Source organism: Neomonachus schauinslandi, chromosome 8 (genome assembly GCF_002201575.2).
Source record: "Neomonachus schauinslandi chromosome 8, ASM220157v2, whole genome shotgun sequence".
In the NCBI taxonomy this organism is placed as follows: Eukaryota; Metazoa; Chordata; class Mammalia; order Carnivora; family Phocidae; genus Neomonachus; species Neomonachus schauinslandi.
Genome location: NC_058410.1, coordinates 138,857,307 through 138,877,996, shown reverse-complemented (window position 1 = coordinate 138,877,996; position 20,690 = coordinate 138,857,307). Strand labels below are relative to the sequence as shown.

Below are 20,690 nucleotides of genomic sequence, written 5' to 3'. Positions count from 1 at the left end.
AAATATATAAAACAGCTAATAACAAACATAAAAGAACTGATCAATAATAATACAATAACAGTAGAGGACTTTTAACACTCCACTTACCTCGATGTACAGATCATCCAAACAGAAAACCAACATGGACAGTGGCTTTGAAACACACATTGGACCAAATGGATATAACAGATATATTCAGAACACTCCATCATAAAACAGCAGAATGTACATTCTTTGCAAGTGCACATGGAACATTTTCCAGACTAGATCACATATTAGGCCAAAAAACAAGTCTCAACAAATTCAAAGATTGAAGTCATACCGTGCATCTTTTTGACCACAACGCTATGAAACTAGAAATCAAATCTGGAAGAGCACAAACTAAGAAAAAATCTGGAAGAGCACAATACATGGAGGTTAAATAACATGCTATTAAACAGCAAATAGGTTAATCAAGAAATCAAAAATTACATGAAAACAAAATGGTCCAAAATCTTTGAGATGCAACAAAAGTCATTCTAAGAGTTTATAGCAACACAGGCCTACTTAAAGAAGCAAGAAAAATCTCAAACAACCTAACCCTATACCTCAAGGAGCTAGAAGAACAAAAAACAAAATTCAAACCCATCAAAAGGGAGGAAACAATAAAGATTAGAGCAGAAATAAATAATACAGAAACTAAAAAAAAACCAACAGAACAGATCAATGAAACAAGGAGCTGGTTCTCTGAAAAGATCAACAAAATTGATAAACCTCTAGCAAGACTCATTAAAAAAATGAGAGAGAAAGGACCAAATAAACAAAATTACTACAGAGGAGAAACACAAACAACTGTTAACAGAATATTATGAAAACCTATATGCCAATAAACTGGACAACCTAGAAGAAATGGATAAATTCCTAGAAACATACAACCTACCAAAACTAAAGCAGGAAAAAATAGAAAATTTGAACAGACCAATCAATCACCAGCAATGAAACTGAGCCAGTAATCAAAAAACTCCCAAAAAGCAAAAGTTCAGGACCAGACAGTTTCACAGGCAAATTCTAGCAAATACTTCAAGAAGAAATAGCTATTTTAATAGCTATTCTTCTCAAACTGTTCCCAAAAAAACAGAAGAGAAAGGAAAGCTTCCAAATTCATCCTATGAGGCCAGTATCACCCCAATACCAAAATCAGATAAAGACACCATAAAAAAACAGAACTATAGGCCAATACCTCTCATGGATATGGATACAAAAAGCATCAGCAAAATATTAGCAAGCCAAAACCAACAATATATTTAAAAAATCATATACCATGATTTATTGAGATTTATTCCCAGATACAAGAGTGGTTTAATATGTGCAAAAGAATCAACATGATACATCACATCAATAAGAGAAAGGATAAAAACCATATGATCATTTCAATAGATGCAGAAAAAGCATTTGACAAAGGACAGCATCCATTCATGATAGAAACCCTCTGCAAGGCAGGTCTAGAGGGAACATATCTCAACCTAATAAAGGCCACATATAACAAACCCACAGCCAACACCATACACAATGATGAAGATGCAGCTTTACCCTTAAGGTCAGGAACAAGATAAGAATGTCTACTCTTACTAATTTCATTCAACATAGAACTAGAAGTCCTAGCCACAGCCATTAGAAAGCATAAGAAATAAAAGGCATCTAAAAACTGGTTAAGGAAGAAGTAAAACTCTCACTGTTTGCAGATAACATGATACTAGATATAGAAAACCACAACCCTCTATCAAAAAACTACTAGAACTGATAAATGAATTCAGTCAAGTCTCAGGATACAAAATCAATGTACAGAAATTTGCTGCATTCCTATACACTAATAATGAAGCATCAGAAAGTGAAATTAAGAAAACAATCCCATTCTTCTCTTACTTTGCTTCCTACTCTGGAAGCAGTGGTATTGAAGATGGCTGGTTGCTGTTATGGGTTTGAGCTGCATTTAGCCATAAAACAATCTTGTTAGAAAAAGTGGGGAGGAGGGGAACAGGAGGAGAGAGGAAGGCCTTTTCTCCCTCTCACCAACATTGAGATACATCTCAATTGGTCTCTAGCCTTGTTTGTAGGGATTCTGTTGGTGAACACCAGGAAAGGAAAGTGGGATGGCCTTCAGTTTGTACCAGCTTAGCTAGCATTGCTGACCAACTGTTCCAGGCTCTGAAAATAAAAGATAATCCTGAACCCATTAAAAAAAAAAAAAAAAAAAAAAAAAAAACCCATTTAAAATTAACACAAAAAACAATAAAATATCTAGAAATAAACTTAGTCAAAGAGGTGAAAGATCTATACTCTGAAAACCATAAAGCACTGATGAAAGAAATTCAAGATGACACAAAGAAATGGAAAGACATTCCATGCTCATGGTTTGGAAGAACAAGTATTGTTAAAATGTGTATACTACCTTTCATCACTGGTCATTAGGGAAATGCAAATTAAAGCCACAGTGAGATACCACCTCATGCCTGTTAGAATGACCATCATCAAACTACACAAGAGATAAATGATGGTATGCATGTAGAGAAAAGGGAAGCCCTGTGCACTGCTGGCAGGACTGTAAATGGATACAACCACTATGGAAAACATTATGGAGGATCCTCAAAAAATTAAAACTAGAAATACCATATGATCTAGCAATTCCACTTCTAAAAATATATCCGAAGGCGATTAAAAACACTAACTCACAAAGATACCTGCATTGCCATATTTAAAGCAGTATTATTTATAAGAGCTAAGATACAGAAACTACCTAAGTGTCCATCAACGGATGAATGGGTAAAGAAGTTGTGGTATATATTCACAATGGAATACTATGCAGCCACACACAAAATTTTAAAAATCCTACAATTTGCAATAACATGGGTGGACCTTGAAGGCATTGTGCTAAGTGAACTAAGAAAGACAAATACTGCGTGATCTGACTTATATGAGGGGATGAAGAGGAGGAGGAGGAAAGAAAAACCAAACTCAAAGTAAAAGAGATCAGACTTGTGGTTACCATAGGCAGGGGGTCAGTGGAGGAGAGAAGGGAGAACTGGAGGAAGGTGGTCAAAAGGTACAAACTTCCAGTTATAAGATAAATGGGCACTAGGGATGGACTGATGACAACAGCTAAGACAGTGAGACCGTGCTGTATCTCATCCAGGAAAGCTGTTAGGAGAGTTAATCCTAAGAGTTCCCAACACAAAGAGAAAATTTTCTTCCTTCTTTCCTTTTGATTGTTCCTATACGACAAGGTACAGGTTAGCCGAACCTACTTTGGTAATCATTTCACAATATACAGAAATCTAACCATCGTGCTGTCCATCTTCAACTTATACAGTGATGTATGTCAATTATTTCTCCATAAACCTGGAGGAGAGAGAAACTTTCATCAAAGAGATCAATGCATCCAAAACAGAATGAAAAGGGGGCAGAGTTGAAGAAGAGGAGAGGAGAGCACTGAAATTGCAGGGGAAGCAGCTCACACTGACCCCTAGAGGCCACTGTACGAGTTTGCCTTTTACTCTGAGGGGGGATTGGAGGAGGGTATACCACACATAAGTCAGAGTAAAGGAGGGACATGGTCCCACCTGTGTTTTAAAAAAAAAAGAAAATTTGCAAGAGTTAACATGAACATCCAATTTTCACAGTAGGTGATTCCTTGTCAATATTTAAACAAGGAAGGATGGGGCTACATTTCCAGACAGATCGGTGGGACCACTAATAGGAGGGTTGGGTCATGGGAAGCCTGAGAGGTTCAAGCTGAAAGCAATTTCCTTTCCTTGTTTTGAACAATCAAATCCAGTGAACCATTGTAACAGTGTGTTATGTGAAAACTCTAGTAAGACTGTCAAACTAACAAACTATTCAACACCATGTACCCTCCCTTGTAGCCCCACCCCAGAATGAAGCAGAAGTTAATGAAAGACCCAAGACTTCATAAAAATTAATTCCATTAATAATAAAAGGTGGTTCAAACCTGTAAGAAAATGCATCTTTGAACAGAAAAGGAAATGTAAGTGATGAACATACTAAAGCAGTGTAATTAAAGACAAGCCAAAAACATATAAAACAATTCTGAATCATGAAGCAGCAGAACCCACCTGGGGGGCACACTTAAGTGTTTATTTTAGTTTTAAAAGCTTTAATGGAAGAAAAATATTTGACAAAATGAACGATACAATGGATAAAAAAAATTCATTCTAGAAATAATGTATATTGAAGTATAGGGGGCAAATAAGTAAAGTTAGAATCCTATTGCTAATCTGGGGTAACCAGCAGGAGGGGAGAGTGAGGAAAAAGAAGAGGAAAAGACAAACTGACACATTTAAGAAGGTGGCAAAATGCAATGTCTGCGACACTGTAATCATGTATTAACATGGTACATAAACTTAAAACAAACAGGTTCATTGAAAAAAAACTAAATCAACCACAGCCATAAATTCCTGGCTTCTTTAGTTATTACAAGATAGAAGTTATCACTTATTTAATTACACCAATGAGACTGGGAAGTAGTCCCAATATTAAACCAGTGTGCAACACTTTCCAGCATATTCAGACTATATAATAACTGTGTCAGCAATTACACATATTGAGAGAATGCAGAAGTGTCCCTTCAAAGCATACTTTGAAAATCAATAAAATTATTTTACTGAAAAACAAACCCTGTGAAAGTAGATGTGCTTATATGGTCCAATACCATCCCAGATGGACCATGTTACATATCCAAGCTCAGTTCACTTACTCATTAAGTTTGGAAAGCATCCTCAAGTAAATCTCCACGGGATGTTTGGGTGGTTGCTCAGTTATTAACATTTACAAAAACCGCTTGATAGAGTTTTGCCTTCCAGTCTCAATTCACAAAAAGTTTATACTCTGAATTCGTACCAAATGCAAAGTACAAAATTTGACAGAGTGAAGATGAATAGCAATGTGTTAAATAAGAAAGAGCTATTTGGTGAAGTACCCTGGGAATTTAGGTCAGTCTAATCCAAGATTGCATCAATTACTGAGAAGTTAAGGGAAACAGAAAATCAATTAAACTTGCAGATTGTGCCATATTGGGAAAGTCTTGAATTACCGACACTGGAGGCATCTGGAATTAGACTGAATGAAATACTAGCAAACATATTAATAACAATGGGGACCTCTTTTATTAGAGTTTGACTGGGGAAGAAATATGACTTAATAGTAAAAACATTTTTCTAATTTCAATAGGCAATATTTACTTGCAATCATTTGTCTTAAGTTATCCAGTAGACTACTTTTGCAAAGACAAGAATTTTTTTAAAGTTTTTTTTTTTTTTTTTTGGTTTGGAGGATGTAATGTACACATTATCAGAAGAAATACAAATTTATATTCCCTTCAGAGTTTTCATACCAAAAAAAAAAAAGTTTTAGTGACCATGTAAACCAAGACTAAGGTACATGAATATTTTAAAAGAAAGAAATAAATGTATTTAAACTCTATACATCTTCCCTCAGAATCGGTTATATGCCTTGCTGAATTATCAAGATGATACAGAAGAAAATCCTAAATTCATTATAATCTGTTCTCTCCTAAAATAAATGCTATAAATGGATGGAATTTTCAGGCCACTATTAAAATAGGGAGGATTCATTCAGAGTAACTTGGAACTTTCCATTTTGTTGCAACCGAGACAGATACAAATGGAATATGCTTTATATGGTTTTATGTTAATCACAATAGTTAAATGCTTTGGGCATCAATGTAGCTTATTAATACATTTTTAAAACATTTCTTGATATAACATAAGCCAAGAAAAATGCAAACAGGCTGTGGCAGAAGCTGTACGTCCAAACCCCCTTCAAGGAAGACATATGAAGAGAGCCCAACAGGAATCAAATGTGGAAACAAGACAGTTGTGGCAAAATCCTCTTGTCAGGCTGTATTCCATCTGGCCCTTCTGGGCAAAGACTCGCTTCTCCACGGAGCATTTATCAATCAGGATCCCAGCAAAGCAGATGGCACACTGCATAATTGAAGACGTTTTAATAAAGGGACTATTTACTAAAGTTTGGCAAGGTTAGGAACACCAACAAGAGACAATGCAATACTCTCAGGCTAGCAACAATGGGGTGCTATTTCCACCCCTGGGCCTGAAAAAGCAAAGGAAGGGAACAGTTAGAAGAACCTGGAGAAACAGATGAATAGAGTGGGCCACCTGACAGGATCTGTGGCCGCCGCTCAGGGAAGCACAAAACCAGCAGAAGCAGGGAAGGAGAGAGTGAGAAAGCGTAACAAATACTCCTGTCTCACACTCGAGTCACACCTCCAACCTCCAGCTGGAAAAATCCACCTAGACACCAAACAGCAAGGGTCCTACTGACGCCACACACACAGGTCAGCCTCCAGCAACACACGTCAGGTGGAGAAAGGGTCTGTAAGGGAGACAGAACGCATCCACTCACAGGCAGGACCCTCAGGGAAACACAAAGCAAGCTGCAAATACAGCATCAAATAGCATACGGGGCTGGAGCAAAGGGTGTACGTATGGAATCAGTGGGAGAAAAAGAACAGGACGGAGGAAAAGACCATGAGGTTCACACTAAGAAGTCACACCTTCATTCGGCAGGTAACTGGCAACCACTGAAGGTACACGTGCAGGAGTGTAAATAACCCCGGGATGATGGTAGCAGCAGACTCAGATGGGGAGGAGATTTGCTTCCAACAGTTAGATGATTCCAGCAGTCTGGGTATTAAGGAGGTAGTAAGAAATAAACAGTAACAAAAACTGATCCTGTAGTATGTCCCAGGTATCTCAAAAGTCATATCCATTTAATCCTTTCCACTTTGAACTAGGAAAACTGAGCCTCAGAAAAGCAACCTGTGAAAGTCAACTAAGGACTAATTAGCTGCTATAAATGCCACATTATTTCACTAACTCGTGCTTTCTAAATGAAATACTGGCAGCAGAAAATGAAGAACAGAAGTTCACGGACAGGCCCAGATCTCTATTAACCAAGAGATCTTAGATGAGTCATTTGATGGCTTTCATTTGACGGCTTTCAGCTTCCTTATCTGCAACTAAGAGCACCTACAAAAATTGTTTCTTCCATCTCTAAAGTTCTCCTGTTGCATTACTAATACTTAATCATCAGCCTTGCCACCCTCAAGCCAATGTGCCAATGAACATCCCCACCAGCTTCATCTTTAACTCATGTCTCACAGCGGACTCTCCAATTAAATCCAATTTCAATCTCCCCGATAAACCCACTCAAGCAAAAACTCTTCAGTGAGAAGCCATCCCCAATCAACTCAACCTGGAGGTGACAGGCCTTCTGTGATATTGTGATATAACAGGAAATATATATATATGGTCTTCATCCTCAGTTCCTAATACAGGGCCTCTAAAACTCCTTTAATTCCCTGAATGATAAGGGTGAAAGCATTTTTGGTTACTCATCATAAGCCCCTTTCAACCATATCTGAATTTATGCCAATGAGGTAACTCTTAGAGAATGGGGGCTGGCTGCCAAAGGAACCAACAATGTAATTGGAGGGTTGGATCTTTCAGCCCCAACCCCAACCTTTGGGAGTTCCATCACCAATGGTCAATGATTTCATCACTCATGCCTATGTAATGTAGACTACATAAAAAAACCCTAACGATGGGGTTTGGGAAGCTTCCAGGTTGGTGAACATACTAAGGTGCGGGGAGGGTAGCATACCCAGAAAGGGTATGGAAGCTCCATTTCCATTACCACATAGCTTGCCCCGTGCATTTCTTCCAGTTCCACTTTTCCTGAGTTCGACGAGCTACTCTAGCAAATTATCAAACCTAAGTAGGGGGTCGTGAGAACCCAATTTATAGTTGGTCTGTCAGAAGTACAGGTGACAATCTGGACTTGCAATTGGCATCTGAAGTGGTAGGTAGTCAAATGGAACTGAGCCTTCAACCAGTGAGGTCCGCAGTAACTCCAGACAGTTAAGGTCAGAATTGCTTGGGATAGCCCCTTTGGCTTCCTGAGCAGCACCACGGCAGGTGGGAAGAACAAACACCTTACGAAAGGCAGCAAAAAGGGAGGCAAGAAGAAAGTGGTTGATCCATTTTCTAAGAAAGACTGGTATGATGTGAAAGCACCAGCTATGTTCAGTATAAGAAATACTGGAAAAAACACTAGTCACGAGAACTCAAGGAAGCAAAATTGCATCTGTTGGCCTCAAGGGTTGTGTTTTTGTTTTTTTTTTTTTTAAGATTTTATTTATTTATTTGACAGAGACAGAGACAGCGAGAGCAGGAACACAAGCAGGGGGAGTGGGAGAGGGAGAAGCAGGCTTCCCACTGAGCCGGGAGCCCGATGTGGGACTCGATCCCAGGACCCTGGGATCATGACCTGAGCCAAAGGCAGTCGCTTAACCAACTGAGCCACCCAGGCGCCCAAGGGTTGTGTTTTTGAAGTGAGCCTTGCTGATCTGCACAATGAAGAAGTTGCATTTAGAAAATTCAAGCTAATTGCTGAGGACATTCAGGGCAAAACCTGCCTGACGAATTAGCATGGCATGGATCTTACCAGGGACAAAATGTGTTCCATGGTCAAAAAATGAGAGACCTTGATTGAAGCTCAGGTTGATGTCAAGACTACCAATGGTTATTTGCTTCATCTATTTTGTGATGATTTTACTTAAAAATGCAGCACCAACAGGTCCGCCAAATTCAGAAAAAGATGATGGAAATCATGACCTGAGATGTGCAGACAAATGACTTGAAAGGAGTGGTCAATAAACTGATTCCAGGCAACATCGGAAAAGACATAGAAAAGGCCTGCCCATCTATTTATCCACTCCATGATGTCTTTGTTAGAAGAGTAAAAATGCTGAAGAATCCCAGGTTTGAACTGGGAAAGGAATGTTCATGAAGCTTCATGGTGAAGGTAGCAGATCTGGAAATGCTACTGGGGATGAGACCAGTGTAAAGTTGACGAACTGATGGGTATGAGCCACTAGTCCAAGAATCTGTTTAAAATTCACACATTTAATGGTGACAAATAAAAAATCTTATTTGTGATATTTAAATTTAAAAAATTGCTTGGTATAGAAAACATACACATTTGGTGCCAGACACATTGTCAGTACAGAAAAACAGTTTACCTTTACCTTCTATGATTTCCTATAGAAATTATATCTCTGCAAGCCATTTGGCAGCCTTCAGACTGCCAAAAACAACTTCGCTGTTTTTTATTAGACTTTATTTTTTAGATCAGTTTTAGGTTCACAGCAAAATTGAGCAGAAAAGTACAGAGTTTCCATATTACCCCCCCCCCCAGTTGTCCCTATTATCAACATCCTCCGCCAGAGTGGTACATTTGTTACATCAATGAACCTACGCTGACACATCACAATCACCGAAAGACCACATTACAATTCACTTATGGTGTTGAACATTCTATGTGTTTGGGAAAATATATAAGGACATGTATCCACAATTACAGTATCATATAAAATACTATCACTGCCCTAAAACATTCCTTTGTACTCTGCCTATTCATCTTTCTCCCACTGCCCCAACACTGGTAACACTGATCCTTTTACTGGCTTTGCCTTTTGCAGAAGTCACAGAGTTGGAATCACACAGTGTGTAGCCATTTCTGATTGGCTTCTTTCACTTAGTAATGTGCACTTAAGTTTCCTTTATGTCTTCTCATGACCTGATAGCTCATTTCTTTTTAGCACTGAATATTCCATTGTTCCACAGTTTATCCATTCACCTACTGAAGGACATCTTGGTTGCTTCCAACTTTTGGCAATTATTGAATAAACATCCGTGTGCAGGTTTTTGTGTGGACACAAATTTCCAACTCCCCTGGGTATATGCCAAGGAGCATGGTTGCTGGATCGTATGGTAAAAGTATATTAGTCCTGTAAGAAACTGCCAAACTGTTTTCCAAAATGGCTGTACCATTTTGAACTACTACCAGCAATGAATGAGAGTTCCTGTTACTCCATACCCTCACCAGCATTTGGGGTTGTCAGTGATCCAGATTTTAGCCATACAAATAAGTGTGTAGTGGTATCTTGTTTTAATTGCATTTCCTTGATGACATATGAGGTGGAGCATCTTTTCATATGCTTATTTTCTATCTATGTATCTTCTTTGGTGAGGTGTCTGATGAGGTATTTGGTCCATTTTTTAATTGGGTTATTTATTTTCTTATTGTTAAGTTTTAAGAGTTCTTTATATATTTTGGATAATGGTCCTTCATCAGATACATCTTTTGCCAACATTTTCTCCCAGTCGGTGGCTTGTCTTCTCACTCTCTTGACAGTGTCTTTTGCAGAGGAGAAGTTTTTAATTTTAATAAGTCCATCTTGTCGATTATCTCTTTTATAGATCAAGCCTTTAGTGTTGCCTCTAAAAAGTCATCCCACCATACCCCAGATCGCCTAGATTGTCTCCAGTGCTAACTTCATCACCATTAATTGACTATATATGGACATACTGAGGGGCCATCATGGGGCTGGTCCTTAAGACGGAAGATGAATAAGGCAGCAAAACCCTCAAGCATCCTGAAGCACTACTTCCAGAAACTCAGTCACCCACTAACACAGTGACTCTCGGGTGGGAGAGATGAGAGAAGTCCGGTACAGCTGCATGAATGTGGCATCAGACTCACGAGCACAGGCCCGGGAGCAGGCCTGCCTGGATGCCAGTCCCAACCCTGCCACTCACTAGCCATGCGCCCCGGTGTCTCAGCTTCCTTGTCTGGAACATGAGGAAACTATTTACACCCACTTCACTTCACAGTGCTGCTGTGAAGACTAAACGATGTAATCCTGGTGAAAGGCTCGGCATCACGCCCTATCACACCAGGACTGCACAAGAAACGCCACACTTGTACCCTCTCCCAGATGGGGACTCAGGTGCACGGTTTAACAAACTATTCAAAATGATCACTGCTTTACATTTTTAATCATTGTATATCATCTCATTTTGAAATTTCAAAGAAGATTAAGGTGTAGGCTAATTCTCACATTCTATGGTCATCCAATAAATCAAGGAATCAAAATAAATGAAGAGCATGTGGAAGGTGGCAGACACAAGCTAGCAGGAAAAGTGCATGGTTAAAATCTCAACGTGGGAGGGCGCCTGGGTGGCTCAGTCGTTAAGCGTCTGCCTTCGGCTCAGGTCATGATCCCAGGGTCCTGGGATCAAGCCCCACGTTGGGCTCCATGCTCCATGGGAAGCCTGCTTCTCTCTCTCCCACTCCCCCTGCTTGTGTTCCCTCTCTCGCTGTGTCTCTCTCTGTCAAATAAATAAATAAAATCTTAAAAAAAAAAAACTCAACGTGGTGACAGCAGTCCGTTTTCTTTTTTTAAAACACATAATTCCCACTTACAACAAAACAATTAAAAATTTAAGTGAGAAGCTCAATTCATGTAAAATTGCATTACTGGTTTTTATTTGTACTAATCTAACAGAGGAAAATGGACTATGAGTATTTAAAAATTAAACCACAGAACTGAGGATAATTTATTTCTCAGTGACTTCAATAAGAATCTGGTTCGAAGAACCATGGCTAATGAAACAAAGCATAGTTCTATTTTCTAGTGTAACTACAAAAATTATATTCAGTAGAATATCAAAACTGAATACTACTTTTAAAAGTATTTGTAGGGGCACCTGAGTGACTCAGTCGGAAAAGCATGCAACTCTTGATCTCAGGGTTGTGAGTTTGAGCCCCATGCTGGGTATACAGATTACTTAAAAAAAATTATTTTTAAAAAGTACTTTTAAAAAGGGTAACTGCAACTAATTAGGTGATTAAAAAAACATGCACATAATGTCAACTGTATCTCAATAAAGTTGCAAAAAAACCCACATAAATATAATCATTTCCACTTATTTATTTATTTATTTATTTATTTATTTATTTATTTATTTAATGTCAGCTGCAACCCAACAAGAGGCTCAAACTCACAACCATGAGATCAAGACCTGAGCTAATACGAAGAGTCGGACACTTAACCAGCTGAGTTACCAGGGCATCCCTCATTTCCTTATTTTAAAACTGATTAAATAATGTCTTCCTGATCCAAAACTCAAAATCTATTTCATGCAAATATAAAAATGAGATTAAAAAAAAAAGGACTATGACCTGACTCATTTATAAGTCAATCAAATATATGCCTCCTGTATTGGATTGGTCAATGCATGAATCAGTCAAGGACAAAATGTTGTAATTTTGTATGTAAATAAATGTTAACTGATATTTTTATAATATAGTTCAAATAATACAGTACTTCCCCCTTCTTACCAGCCAGGGGATACGGTCCAAGACCGCCAGGGGATGCCTGAAACTATGCACAGATAGTACCAAACCCTATTTGTATTGTGTTTTTCCCTATACATACATAGCTACAATGAAGCTTAATTTATAAATTAGGCCCAGTAAGAGATTAATAGCAATAACTAATAATAAACTAGAAAAATTACAACTATAGACTGCAATAAAAGTTACATGCATGGGGTCTCTCTCTCATAGTGTCTTACTGTCCTGTATTCACCCTTCTTGGAATGATATGATGGGAAGTGAGGTGACCAGGGTAGGCATTGTGATGTAGGCTCAGGCCACTATTGGCCTTCTCACGATAAGGTAGGAGGAGGATCATCTGCTTCTGGACATCAGCTGACTATGGCTAACTGTATCCAGAAAGCAAAAGTGTAGATAAGGAAGGGAGGACCACTGTATACATCTGCTTATCCCACTTTCAACAATTACCTTTAATTGTTTCCTCCACAACTTCTACCACTCGGTCTATCTGTTGAACCTAAAAAGAAAACAAATTGTTAGACAAGCAATTTACATGGATAAGAAACATTAATTTGTGTTTACCCTTCTGCTTGAGTCAGTGTATCACATTTCCTAAGCAAACGAATGTAGGTTTTCTTTAATTAATGCATTGAGAGATAGTATAAAAAATATTCTGTATTAATGTTTTGTGTTACAGTGAAGTATGAAATTACCACTCTCCTGTCCTCCAATGATAACTGAAGAGATCATAATACATTTAAATAAACTGCCTGGGGTTCTGTTAGCACAGCCTATCAACATAAACTCAACACATCCTGAGATATAAACTGACGTTTAATTAAAACATGCCTCTTCACACACACATTCTCTTCTTTTCATTCTTCAAGAAAAACGACACGAAATGCCAACCTACAGAAAAGGACACGCTGGTATTAAGGAGATTTACCCCAAATTCTATGCTTTATTATTCTAACACGGAAGCCCCTTTTTAATGGATGTCTACCGTGTGCTGGACACTATGCTCACGTCGATGGGATACAAAGTCAAATAATAACAGCTCCTACCCTAGACACCAGTGACGAAGGGAGAGTCCCCGGGGTGCCACGGGAACACAGAGGAAAGGTAATAAATTGTGACTGAGTGATACAGGGATGCTTCTCAGGGAACCAAAGGTGAATCTTGAGGGATAAACCAGATTAAGACAGGAGAAGCCCACTAAGGAGACAAAGTTAGAGTGGCTAGGGTGTAGAAGGAAAATGAAAAAAGCAAAGACTGTAGTGCAAGAAGCTAAGGGAAGAGAGAAAGTGAAAACACAATGAGTCATAAGCTGATATTACTTATGCCTTAAAAATCTTCAAATCATTGCTTTATTATAGAAGAAATACATGCTCATTGAAAAAATTCAAATTAGAAATATAAAAAGGAAATAAAGTAACCCGTATTATGTTACATCCTCTATTTCCACTCCTAAGATAATATCATTCATAATTGCTTAGTAAGTAGATACCAAGACATTTTCCAATGCAGAACATTTATATATAGCTCTGTTCTGTCCTTTTTTCTTATAAATTATGAGATAAATAGGTAGACAGATGAGAGGGAAAATAACAGATCTGCCTTTTTATTTTTTTTCTATACATCATCAGTACATATAGGTCTACTTCATTTATTTTAGTAGCTGCCTAGTATCTCATGTATAGATACACCATAATGCATTTACCCATTCCCCAACTAATGGACCCTTATGTTATTTTTAATCTTTCATTATTATATAATGATGCTGCAATGAATTCAACTGAGTAAGAACCTTTTAAAAAGTGCAGTGGCAAATCTCTTTTAAATATTCTTTTGGCCTCAGTGTGTTATGGGAAGCAAGGAAAGACTTGTGAGAACACACTTGGACTCGGCCCTGCCTCTGACCACTCATCCCAACATAATGGCAGTAGTTACACTAACTGTCGAGAAATTGCCAAAGGCAAAGTAAATCCCTTTTGGATCTTAGGTCCCAAACAAACCTACCTCGCTGGAGCCACTGGAACCACTAGGTTCTGGTTTTATGAAGAGAATTCATGTGGCTTCCTTACAGAATATGATCAAAGCCAGAATAACAGAGTTCAAAGAGGAGGAAAGTACCCAATAGGGTCAGATGCTACAGAGATAATAAGTTAACATAAAGACTGGAATACATACGCCTGATTTAACAATGAGGGAGTCAATGAACTTAGGGAAAGCAGGGAGTTCAAAGTAATGAATCATAACTAAGAAAATATAGCAAATAGAGACTACTCTTACAGACAGATGGGTAGAAAGGAGACATGGGTGGGACAAGGAAAGAAGACTTGGCCAAATTTCCCAGTGAATGGGGATGAATGACCAAGATATCAGCTGGGGATACAAGATGGAAAATAATAGTAGTACAATATGAGAAAATCCAATGGTGGAATGAAAACATCAAAGTGTTCCTATGCAGCTGGAGACCTAATAGCTCAAAGGGATCACTGCATCCAGTCTTATAGCACATGGACTGAGAAAGAAGCAGTATTCTTAAAGAAGAGTCAGAATTACTTGTAGGAGGAGCAGTTAAAAAATTTCAAAGTTGAGGGTAAGCTAAAACTGTAACATTCTTAGAAGAAAACAGCCATAAATGTAGGTGAACCTTAGGTTAGATGGCAATGTTTTAGATATTACATCAAAAACATGAACAACAAAAGGAAAAAGGTAAACTGAACACCATCAAAATTAAAACCTCTTGATACATCAAAGGACACCACTGAGAAAGTAACAAGACAACACAGAAAATGGGAGAACATTTTTGCAAATCATAAACATGGTATGATTCAGATTTGTATCTAAAATACATAGAAGCTCCCTCAACTCAATAATAAAAAGACAAATCATTTAAAAATGGGCAAAAATGAGTGGCTCAGTCAGTTAAGCAACCGACTCTTGATTTCAGCTCAGGTCTTAATCTCAAGGTTATGAGTTCAAGCCCTGCACTGGGCTCCATACTGGGCATGGAGCCTATTTTAAAAAATGATAAAATTAAAATTAAAATTAAAATGGGCAGGGGCGCCTGGGTGGTTCAGTCAGTTAAGCATATAACTCTTGATTTTGGCTCAGGTCGTGATCTCAGGGTTGTGGGATTGAGCCCCGCATCGGGATCCAGGCTCAGCACAGAGTCTGCTTGAGACTCTCTCTCTCCCCCTCTCCCTCTGCCCCTTCTCCTGCTCTCTCTCTCTGTCTCTAAAATAAGCAAATAAATGAAATCGTCAAAAGAAATTAAAATGGGCAAAGTCTATCTGTCTATCTGAATAGACACTTTGCCAAGGAAGATATACAAATGGCTAATAAGCGTATGAAAAAAAAATGTTCGGTATCATTAGCCAACCAGGGAATGCAAATCAAAATCGCAATGGAGGAATAGGGAGCTATTGTTTAATGGGTCTAGATTTTCAGTTTGTTAAAAATGAAGACATCCTGGAGGTGAATGGTGGTGATGGCTGCACAAGAGTGTGAAAGCACTTAAAGCCACTGACACACACCTAAAATTAATCAAAGTAGCAACTTTTATGTTATATGTATTTTACCATAATGATATACTACTTCATACCCACCAGGATGGCTACAGTCAAAAGGACAGACAACAACAAGCATAGGCAAAGATACAGAGAAACTGGAACCATCCTACACTGTTAGTGGGAATGTAGTAAAATGGTAGAGTTGCTTTGGAAAGTCGTCTGGTGGGGCCTCAAATAGTTCAATAGAGTTACAATATGATCCAGCAATTCCAGTTCTAAGTATACACCCAAGAGAAATAAAAACATGTCTACACAAAACCTTATACACAAATGTTCATAGCAGCACTATTCAAAATAAGCAAAAGGTGGAACCTACTCATTTCTCATCACCTGATGAAGAAACAAAAGGTGTTATATCCATACAACGAAATATCATTACACCATAAAGGGAACACGATATACAGTAGGTCCTCCCCTTATCCACGGTTCCATTCACCTGCAATCCAGAACCAGATGGTCCTCCCTCTGACATATCCTCAGAAGGTCAACAGGAACCTAAGGCTGAGTCACATGCCTACATCACTCACCTCACTTCATCTCATCACGTAAGCATTTTATCATCTCACGTCATCCCAACAAGAAGGATGAGTACAGTAGGATGACTATAGTACACGAAGGTATTTTGAGCAACAGACCACATCACATACTACATTATGTAATACGATACCTTGCATTATACTTTTATTATAGTACGTCATTATAATTGTTCTACTTTATTAGTAATAATTGTTAATCTCTTGCTTCACCAATTTATAAACTAAACTTTAGCATAGGTATATACGTATAGGAAAAAAAACACAGTATATATAAGGTTCAGACGATCCACGGTTTCTAGTGTGCACTGGGGATCTTGGAACACATCACTCACAGATAAGGGGGGGCTACTATATGCTAAAACAGTATGCTAATTGAAAGAAGCCAGACCAAAAAAAGTCAAATATTGTATGATTCCATGTATATGAAATGGCCAGCAACAAAGGAGATTCATGACTGCCTATGGGTGCCAGTAAAAGAAATGAGAGAAACTGCCAGGGAGTGCTGAGTTTCTTTTTGGAGGGATGAAAAAATTCTACAATTGATTGTGGTGATTGTGGCAGAATTCTGGATATATTAAAAACCATTAAATTACACACATTATATGACAGCACTGTATAATGTCTGAATTACAGCTCAAAAAAGCTGTTATTACAAAAATAATAATATGGGCCGCCTAGGTGGCATAGTCAGTTAAGCCTCTGACTCTCGGTTTCAACTCAGGTCCTGATCTCAAGAGTCGTGAGACAGAGCCCCATGTCAGGCTCTGCGCTCAGCTCAGGGTCTGCTTATGACTGCTTCTCCCTCTCCCCTGCTTCCCCCATGTGCTTTCTCTCTCTAAAATAAATAAGTCTTTTAAAGATAATAATGATACAGGTTGACGGTAGTCAAATGTTCTAATGCTGGAGGTCATGAAACTCAAGGAAAAACTGAGGAAATATTCCAAATTAAAGGAGCCTAAAGAAACCTACAACTGAATTCAACTTTGCATCTGGGTTCTTTCTTTCCCTCTAAAGGACAGTATTAGGACAACTGGCAAAAGCTGACTAAGGTCTGCATGCTAACTTAGAGTAGCTATGCTAATTTCCTGATTTTTATAAATATACTATAGTAGTATATGAAAATATCCTTGTTTTTGAAATACATGCGTATTCAGAAGTAAAGGGGCATCTGTTTGCATCTTACTCTCCAAATGATCAGAAAGAAATGTACGTATATGCGTGTGTGTGTGTGTGTGTGTATACATACATATATATATATATGAGTTAAAAGCAAATGTTGTAAAATACTAACATTTGAGGAATTAGGGTAAAGGGTATGGTAATTCCTTTTGTTTGCAACTTTCCTGTGAATGTGAAATTAAGTCAAAATAGCTTAAAAATATGTGTGTGTGTGTTGAAGAAAATAGCGATCTTCTTTCGCACTGATGGTCACACAATTTGCTTGAATGTATGCAGCTAAAAATATATTCTCTGATTTTTTAAGTACTCAATTACATTTGCTTTATGGTAGAAAAGTCGGTGTTCCCTACACATAATGAACCGCTGGATGGTGGTGTGGAGGACCTCTAGAACTTTAAGAAGGGCCTACCAAGTATTACGACAAAGAAAAAAACAGCATCTGATTACAAACACACAAGGGGAAGTTCAGTGGATGACTTAAAGAAAATACTGTGCTGTGTCCATTTCTCGTGAGGAGGATACTGGAAGGAGTGGTGGGAGAAAAAGAAAGAAAGGCAAGCAGAAAAGGAAGGGAGAGAAGAGTCAGGAGAGGGGGAGTTAGAGGAAGAGGGCAGTTAGAAGGCAAAAAAAAGCACACGTGGGAGGCAGGGAGAGAAGAAAACACAATCACGAGAGAACAAACTCAAGATTCACACACAGTGATGAAGAATATATTGAATTCATTCTGGAGAGAAAAGGAAAGCTGTTCTTAATTAATACTATAAATTGTAGCCCTGAATACACAAGAGCTTAGTTTCTGGCATACAATTCAAATAAAACAAATGAAACAGTATCTTGTGTCCTTTAGGCACTTAGTTATAAATACACAGGGAAAAAAAAGACACGCAGTATGTTCTATTACTGACTCCATATGTTCTCGACAATGAAGAAAGGAGTTAGTGAACAAACAATTCATAAATAACATTAACGAGTCACTCTGCTACAGAACTTTTAAAAGAAATCCATAAAAATATTTTATTCGGCTATTATGAACTACTCCAAATTTAAAACTGAACACATATTGAAGAAACAAACGTATACCCAGTCACCTAAAGCAAATGAAAGTGCTCTTCTGAAATTTCCTAATTGTTTAGAGCAGTGCTATCCAACAGAACTTCCTGCAATGATGGAATTGTTCATATGCTGTGCTGTCCAACATGGCAGCCATCGGCCCCATGCAGCTACTGCGTACTTGAAATGTGGCTACTGTGACCAAGAAGCTAACTTTTAATTAATTTAAACAGTCACATGCAGCTACTGGCAACCATAAAGGGAAGTGCACTAAGACAGCCACCCAGCCTGTGGCCACCCGGCCTGTGGCAATCTGTTACGGCAGGTCTAGGAAACTTAGGCACACCTCAGACACAATTTGGCCAACCAGCCTAAAAAAAAGTCCAGTCAGGGAGCAAGTTGATACTGTTCTGCAGCCGGAGGTTCTGCTTTAGGATGCGTCTGGAAGTATCTTTTTTTTTGAACAACGAGCAGCTAGATACGTTAATGACTAGTAGTAACGCAGTGACAGCTAACATTTCCTGAGCAATTACTGTGTCCCAGGCTCTGTGCTAACATGTCACCTGCATTATTACCTTTAATCCTCACGACATTCCCAGCAAGTAGATACTATTGTTATTTCCAAGGCTAAGGGAACCGAGGCACAAGGATATCCAGCTCAAGTCCTGCCAAGGATTTTTGGTAGATCTTATCGAGGAATGGCACATGGGTGGCACATTTCATGAATCTTCCTTTTCCTCTACACATGGAGGTCATTACTAAATGATCACAGAATGCTATCCAACTAAACCTGGACTTTCAAGAGACCCCGGTAACAACTACTCCCCCAAACCTTCCCCCACAAATCACCACTGGCATGCATGCATTCCCTTGACAAATATCTATTAAGCACCAACAAAGCACGAAGCACTGTTCTGGGGATATAATGGTGGAAAATACAAAGTCCCTGCTTCACGGGCCTTACATTCTAATGGGGGCGGGGGGCAAACCATGGAAACAACTGAAAATGTTCATTTCTTGTCATAACAGATGCTATGAAGAAAATCGAGTCTGGGAGTGGCCAGAGGTAGAGAGGGCAATTTCGCTACCGTGATCCAGGTGAACCTCTGAACAGGTAGCATTAATCCTGGGACCTGAACCCTAAAACAGGAGCATCAATGTGAACCTCCAGGAGCTGAGACAGAAATGATGGTGAATGAGGGGCAGAGCGACAGGAGAGGAGATCAGATAATTAGAGGAGGAAGATTAGGTGAGACGTTGTACCTCATACTATGCAGTTTAGATCCTATTCTACCTGCACAAGGAAGTCACTGTGGGGTTAACAGAAATATTTCAAAAGCATCGCTCAGGGTAATTCTATTGAAATCATACAAAGACTACTGTTCACCTGCATTTCTCTATTATTTGGTGTGAGCCTTTTTCTATTAGCACAGATCTGGCTGGGGTTTTACTATTTCTAGACTTCATCCCAAGACACCTCAAATCCTTTTAGAAAAGAGGTTAATACATTATAGGTACACATTTAACACAGATCCAAAGGACTTCTCTCATGGGCTCTCTTAATTTTGATTGTATGTAAATAGGACAACCTGTCATTACCATTCTAATTAAGAAATAGCAGACCAAAACCTCAAAACCACCTAAAAACCCTATCAACCTTTAAAAAGAAATGCCTTTCTATCTCTGTTAAGAACTATACTATATAAAGTCTTTCCATCAAAGTCCGAACTTTTCACTTTTACCATAATGGGAGTTTAATTCAATAATCAGCATCTGATAGGTTAAAGTTCAATACTGACTTCTCTGTAAAAAAAAATAAAACATTTTCCTCTCTAAAAATTTTTCTCCAAGCTGTGAAGGAAAGTCCCAACTTCTATACATGGTGTTGTGAGACAGCTCAACGTTCCAATCTCTAAAATTTGGGGAAGTCCATAGCAGTCACTAAGCTAACCCTATTAGAAAAAAAACACTGAATTCACAAGCCTGTGCACAAGTTTGCTCATGAGGTACACAAAAGAATATTGGATGCTACATGTGGTTTAACTTCTTGAACAAAACCTTCTCATTTCCCAGTACAGTTTTATCTTCT

The 20,690-nt window shown here is 38.5% G+C and overlaps 1 protein-coding gene and 1 pseudogene across 2 annotated transcripts in view; one reads left to right on the top strand and one right to left on the bottom strand.

Annotated features, from left to right (window-relative positions):
- CDKAL1 (CDK5 regulatory subunit associated protein 1 like 1) overlaps window positions 1-20,690 on the bottom strand; it is a 671,286-nt gene that overhangs the window by 466,555 nt on the left and 184,041 nt on the right. For both annotated transcript variants that reach the window (XM_044917193.1, XM_021696901.1), the window contains one exon: window positions 12,727-12,775. In XM_044917193.1, the coding sequence (XP_044773128.1) occupies window positions 12,727-12,775 (49 nt within the window). The remainder of the gene's footprint in view (window positions 1-12,726; window positions 12,776-20,690) is intronic.
- LOC110586894 lies at window positions 8,000-8,970 on the top strand (annotated as a pseudogene).